The sequence below is a fragment of the Anas platyrhynchos genome, chromosome 25, assembly GCF_047663525.1.
Source record: "Anas platyrhynchos isolate ZD024472 breed Pekin duck chromosome 25, IASCAAS_PekinDuck_T2T, whole genome shotgun sequence".
Taxonomy (NCBI): Eukaryota; Metazoa; Chordata; class Aves; order Anseriformes; family Anatidae; genus Anas; species Anas platyrhynchos.
This window is the reverse complement of record NC_092611.1, coordinates 8,598,263-8,612,489: the sequence shown is the minus strand read 5'-3', so window position 1 is coordinate 8,612,489 and position 14,227 is coordinate 8,598,263. Positions and strand designations below refer to the sequence as shown.

Here is a 14,227-nt window from a genome sequence, read left to right as displayed (position 1 = left end):
GTTTGTAATGGAGTACTCAGCCTAAAACAATTTTAGCGGGTTTCATGGCAAGATCATTTCCAATGTTAATTGCCTTTTTGCTTGAAAAGGATGTTGTTACAAAGTGAGTAATGGGGCTGTTTTTCAAGACATCCGAAAGCTGAATTGGGATATTTTCCAAAGTCCTGCAAGTGCAGAGGTTGAGCTGCTGCTGGCCAGAAAATGCTTTGCTGTGGTCTGGCCAGGCAGGTGACCAAGGACCATGGCCCAGCCAAGTGCTGGGGACGTGGGGCGGTGAGCGGGGTGATGTCGGTGGTGTGCTGCTGTGCATATCTGAAGCCCGAGCCCGCAGCAGCTGCCAGTGCATGGTGCATGGGCGATGTTCGGTGGTCCCCATCGAGCCGCGTGTTCGTGCTCTGCTCAACTCCTCTGTAAAGGATAGGAATGTGGTGACGAACCAGCAGGACACAAGGCTGCAGCAAAGGCAGCGTGCTTCCAAAAATGAACAAGAATTAAATGGAAAATTCCTGCATTTTGTTCGTTTTGATGAATTCCGTAAGTTGGAAGGCTAATTGTGCTCAATTATTGCAGTCTAGTGCAGATAGGTTAATAGTTTCTAGACATTGATGTGCATTGATTTCTTTCTCAGGCTTTGAGACAATAGTCGATTTATAAAGAACGACTAACTTTGGTTTACTGTCAATTGTTAGGGTTTCTTTGCATTGCTGCTGCTGTATTATTGGCAGCCATTAAATTGATTCAATTTGAAAACTGAATGAGAAATTAGTGTGTTCTTATGTGGATATGTTTCAACTAAATTATTAAATGAAGTGGTTGACTTTTCTATCTGAGTTAAACAAGTAGAAAAACTATAATTAACTATTTCATTGACTGGGGAGAAGCTGGAAAATTGACGTAGGGTGTTGACCTCTGATATTTTTTTTTCTTCCTTGTTTCTTCCCTGTTCTGTGGAAGCCAGGGTGAGCTTTAACAGGGATAAAAGACGAGACCGGTATATATAATTTGCTCCCAGAAATAAAAATGTTTTCATTTCATTCTTGCACATCTCTTTTGCTTTATTTCTCCTTTCCCTCGGAAAGGTTATCTGGCAGTTTCTGATACTTGCCAGTGCAATGATCCTTACAGCTCTGTATCGTATCGCTCACCCTTGTAAAGAGGTGCCTTTGGATGCGCCAGAGGCGCGGGCTCCTTGGGAGACCTTGCAGTGCTCCGACAATACTGAACGCAGTTTTAATTATGGCTCAGAGGGATGGGGGGGAAAGATGTTTTTTTTTTTCCCTTTTGTAGGAAAGGCACGTAGCTGCTCCAGTGACAAACTGAAGCTTCGCTGTCTGCCTTCCTGTTTATCCCAAGCACTGTGCAGAAGGCATGTTTCAATTCTCGAGCTCTGCAGCAGAAACACGCTTGGCCCGGGGTGAATTGCATGCCCTCCACTTACCCCGTGTGGTATAAATGAAGTGGTCTGCAACTGCGGAGTCTTGGTACAGAACACTTTGAAGATGCTTCACTACTATCCACCACTATTTATACTTGATCTGCATTTGTACTCTGCAAGACCAGTTACGTGGCACTAAGGTGCTCTTTTTGGAAGTGGACATGGACGGTGATGGTTGGGCAGCGAGGAGGTACAGCTGGTCACAGCCCTGCCCTGAGATCTGGGACTAGAATTCAGGCACTTCTCTCTCCTTCTTGTTGGGCCTGGCTTTTATTTTGGTTGGTTTTCATGATTAATGAGCACGTTGCATGGCCTTCCCTGCCCTCGCCCTGCTTTGTACTCTTCTGGTGCTTTGTAGCTCTCCTAGCACCATTGCCTACAGCACTCTGACTTGGCTGTACGCACTTACAGGTTGTTGGCTTTTCTTAAAGAAAAGAAAGCAAGCAATGCAGCACTACCTTTGGTTTGGATATTTGCCTAATAAAACCCGTGTGCCACTTATATGTCATAATCAACTTTTCCAGGAAGATTCCAGCAAGTCTCAAATAATCCAAGGTGCTTCGTGCAAGTCTCGGGGATGCTAGCAGATGTCCTGCACCCGTTGTTAGGCCAAGATTCAACAGCTGCTCTGCTGCCAAATATGTTAAGTATGATGGGTAGACACTTACTTGGCACAGCTGCCCATTCCTGGTAAAATGCTAGAAAATGCATCATATTATTATCTTGTGAACTTTGAAGCTCACAGATGGAAAGCAGCATGTAATAAATGATTGGTGAGAGTCCATTAAAATAGCCACTGCAAAACCTCCCCCCGGCTCCACGGGGGTGCAGAGCCCTGGTTTACAGAGAGAGAAACGGAGACACGTGTAAGTGGGAGAAACTGAAATTTGTAGCAGCAGCAAATCTTCCCATTATTGAATGTTTCAGCCTCATGTCCATCCTTACACAAGAGAGGGTGGTACTGGCCAGGCTGCAAGCGCTGTGGTTAGTATTAACCAGCAATGTAAACTGGTAGTTATGCGGGAAGTCCCTTGTACATGAAGTACCACCAGCTGTTTATTACAGAAGAGTACATCGTTGTTTTCTGAGTAGCAGGCATTTTTCTTTGCTTTATTTGCATGCAAAGTAACATACGCTTTTTTGAAAGCTGGGTACATGTGGAGCTGTGTAACACTACAAACTGAGAAATGAAGGATCACGTTTTTTAGCAATACATGCTACGCTACTTTGAGCCTCCCTGATCTAGGAAAATACTTGCTTTTTATCAAGAATATCCAAGTCACTCTCCTAATACAAAATTATATTAACCACGTAAAATTGGATTTCTTGGCACTGTGTGGCATTAGTAATTAATTTTTTGTTGTTGTTCAAATGTAATGCATTTTTTTCTATCTCAGGTCTGCATCTAAATGCCATAAAGCAATGTTATTATCTTTATTAACTTAAGGTTTCGCTAGGAATTGCTTGGGACTTTATGGAGTACGTTGTATTTTGCTACGAGATGGATGTGGCAGGTACAGTTATATTTACCTGATTTGGGAAACAGAGAATGCATTTTACTTCATTTATTTTTAACTGGGTAAGCCAGCCCAGCATACCTTGATGATGTTCTTCACTATAATGAAAGCTACTGGGTGACCTGGGGAAGCAAGGTTGTAGTTCTGCAACCTGAAATTCTTGTGTGGGGGTCTGTGAAGTTTGTTCACATATCCCTGTCCTATACATGGCAGCTCCTTTAACCTTACCTTCTCTATTTTTAATCATAATATGCTGTAATAAGTATATATGATAGCTACCTTGGTGGGAGAAGCTAAAATCACTGTGAATGCAGGCTTTCTGTAAGGTTTCTGAGAGCTATAATAGGATGCATTTGTGATATAATGTTGGAAAAAGGTGAGCTATCCATCAAACGCGTGATCTTGGATTTGAGTCTTCTATTTAGATTAAGCACGTTAAGAAAGATGGATGGTAAACACATTTCAACAGCATTGTCCCCAAACCAGAGTGAAATATAAAGACGCTTGAAGGATTCAATTACGTTAGCAAATAGTGTGAACAGGAACTGGGTAAAAAGGAAGGTTGTAGGGCAGTGGAATGCAAGCTGTGGATTCATGTCGTTTGGGCATAAAAGCTTTTTTTTTTTTTTTTAACCCTCCCATTCACATAGCATCCCTACAAGCTGCTTGTTTGGTGTATTTTATGATGTCCCTCTAAATGTCTTTAGTGTTTTACATGTTTTGATATATATGCAACATTTTGTGCATTTAGCCACCACTAGATTGTGGTGGGTGCACGTAGGGACTCTCAGCTGCCTTAGTGTTCATGAAGTCCGTCTTTCAAGCCAGTGTGGAGCAGATGTTATTTTCGTCTTTGCAGCTGGATACACAAGAATGCTGCTTTGAACTCTTTGCTCTACATCATATTGGTGTTACTTGCATTGTCGGTGCTGGTTGGGGGTAGAAGCAGCTGAGTTTTATTGCTTCCTTGTAAAATTAATGCCCGTGGAAAAAGTTGTCAAGAAACTGTGTCTTTTGCCACACTACAAGATTCAGGGGAACAAAGTAGAATTTAACTACTCTGGCATTGTAAACTCACTTTCCTATGACTTCAGTCCGGGAGTGCAGTTGCAGCTCATGCTTGCTGCTGGGATGCTTTCTTCCTCTTGAGGTAACCACAGTTGAATTAAATGTTCCTTTTCTGCCAGTCTAGCACCTGGCAATTAAGGAAACCATATGATACTTGTACTTTTGTCATCTTTATTCTTTCTGAAATCCTTAGTACTGCCAATTGAGGTACGTGTGATGGTGCAACACTCATGCTGTTGAGATGTGGTCCCGTGCTGTGAGCCTGGTCCCAAGCCTTCCCTTCCACTTCGTGGGGTGGCAGAGAAAGTTCTGTAGGTCAGCTTGGAATCAGCATGCTTGCAAGGAAAAAAATTAAACTTGACTTCAAAGGACAACTCTGACACGGTCAATTAATAATTAAAACAGTTTTTTAATGAGCTATGCAATTACCTGTGTGTCCCTGGAGATGATAGTTTATGGTATTATTGCACAGTGCCCTTTCTTTAGTCATGGCAGATGACATCTGTAATTTAAAGCAGGCTAGACATTAAAGTGACAGAACTTTCATTAACCTTGTCTAAAGTTTGTTAATGACAAATGTCTCTAAAAAAAAAAAAAAAAAGCTATTGTCAAAACAAGAATTTAGCAAAAAGAAGCCTTTAATCCTATGGTTTGATGGTTTCTTTCCTGTTAACAAGTAGGTGTGAATCTTCCTGATGTCAGCAGGGGATCTGTGTTTTGAGGAGACTTTGGTTTCCCTCCCCATTCCTCAATATTTAAGTTGGACAGCTCGGTATCTGGTGAGGTGGCACGTTCACCATGTGTTTTTCTTGCTTGAGTTTTCTGTTTCTGTAGCTATCAGTAGTTCAGGCATCGGATATGACTTACACTTGTGACTTTAGTTCAGTTTGTGAACTTGCACGGGGACAGGGACCTGGGCACGGGGGCCAGGAGCTGCATCCCCCTGTGCTGGCTGCCCTCTGAGCACCGCCGACGCCTTGTTTGCTGTGCGGAAACGTGCGTTGGGTTTTAATTTCCTCACCACTCTTAATTCCTGGCTTTTATGGCTTACGGGGGCTGGTGTTGGTGTAGGAAGGAGAGGCAGGATGCAGGAACCGTGCGTTTTGTTTATGCATCTATCAGGCACCCTGTCTGAGAGCGTTTGGATGCTTCCGTAAATACCTTGTTATGATATATTGGTGAAGCTGACAGCCTTAACTCCTCAAATGTGAGTTCTCAGACACAGTGCTTTCCATTTGTGGCACTGAGAAGTTAATTTAGTTTCCTCTGGAATCTAGATTAAAGACAGAAATTATCTGCTTGAATCACAAGCAACTTTGTAGGAAAGGGATCAGCCACAGGGAAGGCTGGTGGGGAGAGATGCATTAGCAAGGAGATTGCTTTGAAAAGGATAAGTCAGATCTTAACATCTCAGTATTGAATGTCAGGCTGTTTGGAAATGGAATTTTTGCAGAGGCATCAATGGAGATGCTGTAGGAGAAAACATTTTGTTTGGCATTATCGTCTCCCACATGAAACAGGTAGGAGGTGGCTTTTTTTTTAATTATCTTTAGGTGAACTTTTAAGAGTTCATGGCAACTCATTAGTGTCCTATTACTTCAGACATTGTTAAACTGGATGAATTTTTGCTTCCAATCCTGTGAGATTTAAAGACCTATTAATATTGACTGCTGTATTTAGGAAGCGTATTTCATTCAGAACACAGTTACTTCTAACGTATTTCAAGATGATGAGAGCTGTATTTCATCTGCCAGAAAGAAATGTTATTTCCCATTTTAAATTAGCAATAAGGAATGTAAATGTCTGTGTAACGGTAACAATGTATTTCATGCCTTTCTATTTGTTGTGACAAATTGGATTTAAAAAAACTCGCTTCTGCAAGAGTGTTTTATTTGCCCAGAGGAAAGGATTTGCGATACGTGCTGGAGCCCTTTGCTATTAATGTGTGTGTGTGTGTATACGTGTTGGTGTGTACAGACAGAGAAAGCATGTGCAAGTATTTCCTTGTTGTTGCTCAAGTTTGTCAGAATTTGAGAGGCAGGTATTGAACAGAAGAGTTACCTTCCTTTTGACCGTGGCTTGGCAGTAAGACTGGGATGCCGTTGCTCCTTTCTGTTATTTTCACTATTCTTTTATAGTTTTCTTTTTGTTTGTTTGTTTGTTTTTTGTTAACGAGGGGGTAGTACCCGTGTTTCTTGCAGGATGTCACTTGCATTCTCACCATTTGTCTTCAGTTTGCAATGAGCCAAGGCCAATGACAGCAGCCTGTCATTGCGTCTTCTTGCACATACGAGCTGAATGTGGCATGGACTTTCTGTCTTGGTAAGTAGGCTCTATTTCTACTTAATGAGTAGTTTGGAGGTTTTAGGTCTTTAATTCGGGTTTAAAAGATAGCTAAAGACAAAATCACATGATGCTTTCCTTTTTGTGGTGTTAATGAAGTTTTAGTCAGTGCAAATAGCATCTTCACATCCTCCAAAGGTAATGGAGTGGGATGGATATGAGCCTCTAGCCTGTTGTTATGCCAGTTTATGGAGGCATTGCTAATTCCAGTTTTCCCTGCTAATCTTCTCAGTATAGATTTCTAGTTGGTCTTTCATTAACATGAGATCAATATGGAATCGATTTGGGACGGATCTGTAATTTGGGAAGGAAACAAAACAACTTGATACTAATGAAGTAGTTAAAAACAGATGTAGACTTTCTATAATCACTTTTTGCTATTTTGTAATTTTCCAACTGAAAAAGTAAACTTCTCAGATGAAGGGCAGTTTCTTACAAGGATGTAAACCACTCTTTACTGTGTGGCTTTTTAGTAATGTCACTGTCCACTGCATTTTAATTTTTTTCCTATTTGTTCACAAAGCCGTGAATTCCAGTGCAGTGTGTCCACCTAAGGATTCCCTTAAAAATGTGTAGTGCACCTGCAAACCACCACTTCTTAATAAAGACAAAACAAAACAAAGCAGATCCTATGGATTACTGTCACTGAAATTCAGAGAAAAAGGGCAGAGAGGTTGCTGTCGACAACATTATTAGTAGTGGATTTTGAAGGTAGCTGAGAGTTACAGCCTTGTATGAGTGTCTTGTGATCCCAGAAACCTTTTTAAAGCCTCTGTACGCCTAAAAGAGGAAACATCCTTTCCCACCTAGCAGGTTTGACCTTCTCCAGTGTGAAGGTAGTGAACCCTTGTGATTATTAGTCAATTCAACTAGTAATGGAGCTGCTGAAAATAGATGGGGAATAGCAATTATGTGTATTTATCTAAGTAAAACATAACGTGTATTCCCTGGATAAATGTATCATGTTGCCAAATTTTTGTCTACAAATCGCTAAAACTGGTTATGCAAGCATGTTTGCAAATGCACATGACTCTAGGGACTGTGTTTTTGTACAAAATAGCCCATTAATCTGAACAAAATGTTTTAAATAGTTTTAGATTATTTATTCCTAAAAGCTTAGTGTCTCTGATGTAACAAGTAGCAAATGAGCAGATGTGCTGATACTTGTTCTGATGTGTGGTAGACGGGCTTGAGAGGAATCTCCACTTGCACTGATATTGTAGTTCTGCATAATGTTGGGCTCCGGCAGTACAGAGAGATGAATCGTAGGAACATTCAGTCGCAGGCTTTCTTGTGTGTTTAATTGCTGATTTGCTAGAGATATGCAAAAAGACTAGAGAATGTATACGGCTTGATGGTTTGAGTTACTCATCCTATTTGTACAAGCTAATAAAGGAGAGTACAATACGCAAACATGCATGCTCTTAAGCTATGAAACAGGCCAGAGAGCCTAGCTGTGCTCTGGCATTCCTCAGAGGTTTTTTGGAATCAGTTGGCTTTCATGGCAGGCGACAGCTATTACTTGGCTGTTTGAATTTAGAAGGTGTATAAACTAGTAAATTGGTTGGCAAGCTGAAATTAGTTCATAACCTACGTTTTTAAGTAAAATTAGGTAAATAGTTGAAAGAACTGCTGCATACGTGTCAAAAGAACTGAATAGCCTTGGAAGAAGGTTGTGCATATCAAGTAAAGCTTTAGGAACTGCCTACATTTCAGAACGCTTGTCTTTTTAATAAATTCTTTCTTGCAATTTGCTTGTATGTTTTGCAGACTGTTCAATTAACGCAGAGCAGTGATTGCAAAGATGGGCTTGTGCCATCTGATAAGTATGGCAAAAGTTACCTTGTGATGGGCCTCGGGGTGGGGGAGTTCTCTGCTTCAGCAAGTTACCACAGATAGATAATAGTGGTTGAGTTTGTTTGGAGATAGAGTGTTAAAATGAGTGCTTTCCTATCCTTTTTCTTAATTTGAAGTTTAACTCCATAGCCACCCTCGTAAGTAGCAGGAGTCCTTCTTAGCAGAACAGGGTTGTGGGGGTCTGTCACTCGCTTTAACTCGATCCTTCATCTCTGAATAATTTCTTTCAGTTACAATTTCCTGTAAATTCTGCTGGCTTAGGCCAGTGTGTCCTGAGCTGGAAGATGACTTCATGGTCTTTCAAAGTCATCTTGTCCCTGCCCTTGTTGCCTGGGCTGGGATCAGGTTTCCCCAACCCATTCCTGACAGGCAGTCATCATCAGCTTGTTTTTAAAACTGCTCTGACTGCCTTAAGCAATCTATTTCTGTGGGTTTTTTTCATGCTTGAATAAACCTGCCACGCTGTGGTTTAAACCTGTTGCAGTTTGCCAGATCTGTAATGTCTATGCAGAGCAGTATATTTTCATTGCAGCTACCTCTTGTGTAGCTGCAATTTGGAGACCATTATTTTTTTTCCGATGTCCTCTCCAGCATGAGCAAGTTCAGTTTCTGTGCAGGTTGCATCATTTTAGAGAATGCACAACTGCAGTGAACCAAGCACGAACGCAGCTGAGAGGAGACGCCTGGTTTTTATACCTCCTGCCAGGTTAGTTTTCAGTTTGGGATGCTACCTCGCTGTGCAGGCACACCAGTGTCTGCATACCAGGGCACGAGCTGGAGGGGATGTAGTGAGGACAGGTGAGGCTGTTCCCTGTTTGGCTCCTTTACCACTTCTCACTAGTTTAGCTCATCTCTGGATCTGTTGTAAAGTCAGAACGGCTGCTTCAGGGCCCCTTGATTAATGAAGGTAATACTGGGTGTTGGTGGAGAAACGTCTGGTGTGGATTGCTTTGCTTCTTAGGATGGTGGGTTGCTCACTGGGTAGCTCCTTTTAACCGCAGCTGGCTATTGCATTGTTTTATTGCAGACAGTTCAGCTGATATTGAAGAAGGCTAAAGGAATAGGAACAGATTTGGTTTAAAAGATAGTGAAATAGCTGGTGCTTAGCTAACTTGTGATATTGCTGCTCTTGGTGTTTTATAACCACAAAAATATCAAATGCTGTACAGTTCGGGACTTACGATGTTGGGGGGAAGCAAGGTTAAATAGCATCTCACACCTTTCACTTCACATCTCATTATTCATTGCTAATAGAAGCCTAGACCATCTGTCTCTGCACAGAACATTGGTATGTGACAGGCATAGTAGATGTTACAAAACTTTCTCTCCGAGATGTTTATTTATGGTGTGTTCTGCTGTTGGTGTTCCTGTGCCTCCTGCAGCTCTCCAGCTCTTTAGGAGGAAACCACAAGCTCAGCTGCTGCCGCAGGTAACCAGTTGGGATGCTGTGGCTTTGCTACGCATTTCCAAGGCTATCAAGAGCTAGGGATGTTGCTTCCTTTCCTCTTACATTGCGTCCACACAGACACATTTCATTCCATTGGTGCTGGGTATCTGTCTGAGACGTGGGGATAGGAAACAGGCCGTGCTATCAGGATTGCAGTAGCGTCGTGGTTGTTAACCATAATAAAGAATTTGCTGCTGCAGTTCCTGCTCCCTCTGCTCCAGCCTGAGTCTTTCAGTCTCGGTACTGTGCTATTTGGACGCCTCTGTTCAAACTGGGGAGCTGGCGGCAGACTGGGGCAGGTGGGTGCCTGTTAACACCCAGAGGTGGGCTGGGAAAGGGGGGAGGAAGAGCGTTTTCCTCAGTTACACAGTGTGCACGGAGCTCCCGAGATGCCGTCTCTTTGTTTCCCTGCAGTTTTGCTGTAGAAATACTTAGAATATCAAATACCCATCTTCCCTGGAGGGAAAAAGCTGCTGTGGGATTTTTTTATTTTTTTTTAAATTCTTTTGTGTTTTCTTACTGCAGCAGTAAGGAAAAATATCTGCTGCTTTCCATCAGTTAAATTGACGCTTATAAAAGATTTAACAAATGCCTTCTTCCAAACATTTATATGGCTTGTGAATTCAAGCAGCAACCAGAAAACCAAACACAAAGGATTGTGTTGAGTAAGAATCCCTCGTGTTCAGGTTTCGGTCATCGTGGTGGCTGTGGTGCAGTTCAGTTACTTTTCTCGGCTGTCTGCAGCCCACTGCCTCCTCATTTCTCCCCTCCCTGCCACAAAGGAGATAGACTGTGAATTTCTGAATTAGCTCAACATTGCAGAGGGTGGTAGGAGAAATAAAAGGGAGCAAAATTAACTTTTTTTGTGGCTGTTTAATAACTGTGACATCTAAATTTGGACTCTTTGCATTAAGAAGCAGAGCTACTGAATCACGGTCCTGCAGAAAGAAGCAAAGGAATACAAATTGTAAGTAACAGCTTCAGCTTTGGATAACACATATTGGAGTGGGCAACACAAGGAGTACTTGCAAGTACTTGCAGGTACTAGGACAGCAGAGCAGAGAGTTGCTTAAACAAAGCACACGCGTGCTGGCTGCGGTGATGCCTCTTAAGCAGCCCGTAACCAGGAGTTATAACGAAGCAGGCTGCTTTACTGCCTGAATCTGTATGTACATATGTTGTGTGTCCCTACGTGAGCAGCTGGTATGAAGGACAGAGATCAATTTAAATGCTGAATAATTTAAGGCGAAAGTGCAGTATGCTACGCATTAAGTCTGGCCACTTAAGTAAGAGATGATAGATTCCCGCAGAATCCATTATTCTCACTTTTCGGAGACATTTTAGGGAGACAGCCTTCCTAAGGGGATTGAGGTCATCACTCTTCCCTTTTTAAGACCTGGTGAATTGCCTTTTGGACACTTTATCTTATGAATGACATGGTGTTCAGTCTAGGGGTTCTGCTGACAGCATGAACTATACAAATACAGTTCAGTTTGTGAACATCAGCAGAATCTGAGATTGAAATACTACTGTAGTGTTTATGATTTAGTCATGGAATGTAAAGAATTTTCAACAGTAAATGCATCGGGTCTTGAGGTGGTTTTATCCTCTGCAGAGTTCTAAGTTAGATGCCAGTAGGATATCAGTATTCACTTTATAGATTTTTTTTTTTCCGGAAGATTTTTCGTATTTTCGCTAGTCTGATGTTGTTCATATTCAGGTTTTTTGCTATCAATAACTGTAGAAGCAGTCCTAGCAGTGCTTGCAGAAATTGCTTTGTCTGTGCTTTATTCTTTCTATTATTTATTGGTCGGCACTAAAACATGATTATTTTTCTGTATTCCTGTTGAGATACAGCTTTGAAAGATGCTATCCAAAGATGCAAAATCTGCAGTTTTCTTCTACTGATTAATTTGCAGGAGAACAACTGTTTTTATTACAGGTAGCTGATTTGAAAATTAATCCTTTGGAAGTTAAGGGCTTGCATATTTTTTATACTTTAAGATAGATCTCAGCTGCGTGGTGAGGCAGTAGTAGTATTTCCTTCCTTTGAAATAATGTATGTGATACAGAGCTTGTTTTCAGGCTTAGGAAGAACTACCTCACTGCAAAGCTGGACTTGCAGTGCTCTGTCTTCATTGCTGCTAAATTCCCCATAAGTGTTGCCTGGATTTCTAGAGTACTCCTTACTCTCTTGTTCAGCAGGAACCCAAGGCATTGCTTTTTTTCTGTTTTTTTTTCTCCTGGTGCTTTACTGGGAAAATGTAAACCCTTCTTCGTGCTACTGGAGTGGTTTGTGTGAAGGCAGGAGAGAAGAGCCTGCAGTGAGGATGCGTGGTGAGCCACACTGGGTGAGGCTGGGTGCAGCCAGTGCCTGTCGGAGGCATCTGAAGGACAGCCCTGCTCCCTGCAGGGGCTGCCGACCCACGATGAAATGCTGCCGGCAGCCTTATGCGAATAGAATGGAGGAATTGGGGTGAAGAGACAATGAAGAGCTCATGCTAACTCAGTGTTGAAAATAAAATTTTTGAGCTGACGCAGGAATGGTTGGTACAGTTGCTAGAGTTGTCTGCTTGCAAAGGTGTAAATACACAGGTATGAGTGTAGGCTGGATGCATGTCTTTCCAGCCTCTTAAAAATCTCAGTTTTGAAACACCTTTTTATAACATCTGAGCTATTCCTGCAGGTTTGAACTAGAAGAGATGGAAGAAGAGAATTAGAAGCTGAGGTTCCTTGTCTGAGATAGCCCTGTTGTACGAGGCTCCCGCTGGTCCTTTTACCCTAGACTTTTATGAGCAGAGGAGAAACCTGTGCTGTACTTCTCAAACAACAATTTTGTCAGCATAAGCATCTTGCCCAGATAAGTGTTCTTTAATAAACCTAGCAGTACTATTCTACTGGCCTGCAGTTCTGGATGAAAATTGACTGAGATGAATAATTTATCTAGAGGTTCTGCCAACCCGTGGCCTTGCTCTACTCAGCAAGGAATAACTTTATTAGTATGGATAGCGTGAGGATGATCCATCTGTTTGGAAGGGGTTGTTCTTGGGGACGATATTGAGGTAGATTGTCAGATCAGATGAAGCTGAAGTTCTTAAATAGGCTTTTAAGTAGGATTTGAAATTCAGGAAAGTTTTTATTTGGTTATGATCAAAATCTGGTAGCAGGGAGAAGTTATAATGGTACAAGAAACAAGTTGCTTAACTTACCATCTGCAATGAATCTCTATTGGCAATACGTGTCTTTGAGCGGTATATTTGGCCACTGAGCTGGAAAATTGTTATCATTTGTGAAAAGGCTATTTTTAGTCTGCAACATCTGTGGAACACCATTTCCTCAAACTTTCACTATCTTTTGACAAGTCAGCCAGATGTGACTCACTTGAGCATATTGGATGGAGAGGAAAAAACAATGCATTGTGTTTACCAGAAATGCAAACATGACCTTTTTAGTATGAAGGCAGCCTTTATTCCAATCTCATGGAAGAGGCAATAAGAAAAGATTGATTTTTATCGTCAGTATTAAACATTCTTACAATTTAGTATTTTGGTATAATGTTGTGGAAGTCATCTTGAACAGACTTCTGTAAAAATGTAATTTTCTCTCTACTAATTTCAGACTTGAAAGGCAAGATGACTGACTATTACATTACTGTTCTCACACCGTGCGTCATCTTCTGTAATGAACTCCACTTAAACCAAGATGTTTTGAATTGGCCTTCATTGCTAAGTGCGTGTGAAAACGGTGGGGTTCGGTGGCAGTTGTTTCTCTTTTCCCAGAAATACTTCTCTACTTCAGAATTCAAAGATGTTTGCTTTCCCTATTACAGTTTCTGCAGTCAACTTTGGCTTTTTGCTGCTCCATAATCTTCCATCAGTAATAGGCACAGAAAATAATGCTGAGGCTGTGCCAGGTAGTCCCCATGACACGGTGGCTCATGCTCCATTTTGTTTTGTGACCTTGTTAACCTTGACATTATTAAAGTCCTTTCTTTTTCTTTTAAGTATGTCTGTGATCAGATGCGAGTGGACGAGGAACACTGTTAGAGCCCAAAAAAGTCTAGAGTGTGTTAAGAAAACAGCTGAAATCCACCTGAGCTTGGTGTAGTTGCTGCGAGCCAGCTCTTTGGAGGAAGGTTGGCTTCGGTTGCCTGTGTGTAATGGATGGCTCGCAGTGGAGAGTTCCTTCTCCTGCAAGATAACCACCAAGAAAGCTGTTGAACGTTATTGGCTTTTTATGAATGATGAGATGCATCTTTTATTCGCTGTTTGGGTGTCTTCAGTTTTTGAGATTGTCACTTTGAAAATCGCATTGCCATCATTTACTGGAGCTGGAGCTGGCTCGGGAGCTGCAGCTCTTCAGCTCCGAGTCGTCCTGCGGCACAGGCAGGCGGTGGCTGTGCAGCGGGTGCAGCGCCCTGCTGTCACAAAGCGGCTTTTGTGGGGGCGGAGATGCCTACCGAAATGGCTTGCAGCTTGAGATGCTGCTGAGTAGGAGTTGGACCTTGACTTGAGGTCGCAAAAACAGGTTTGGCTTAAAATCAGTTGCTAACTACTATAA

General features: G+C 42.0%; 1 protein-coding gene across 11 annotated transcripts in view; it reads left to right on the top strand.

Moving 5' to 3' along the window:
* The window catches only part of CADM1 (cell adhesion molecule 1), a 178,043-nt gene that overhangs the window by 53,528 nt on the left and 110,288 nt on the right, over positions 1-14,227 (top strand). For 8 of the 11 annotated variants that reach the window (XM_038167507.2, XM_038167506.2, XM_038167504.2 and 5 more), the window contains exon 1: positions 330-534. The exons of the other annotated variants lie outside the window; for them this stretch is intronic. In XM_038167507.2, coding sequence (XP_038023435.1) covers positions 345-534 — 190 coding nt within the window. In that variant the 5' untranslated portion in view covers positions 330-344. Of the gene's footprint in view, positions 1-329; positions 535-14,227 lie in introns of those variants that run through there. 11 annotated transcript variants of the gene reach the window in all.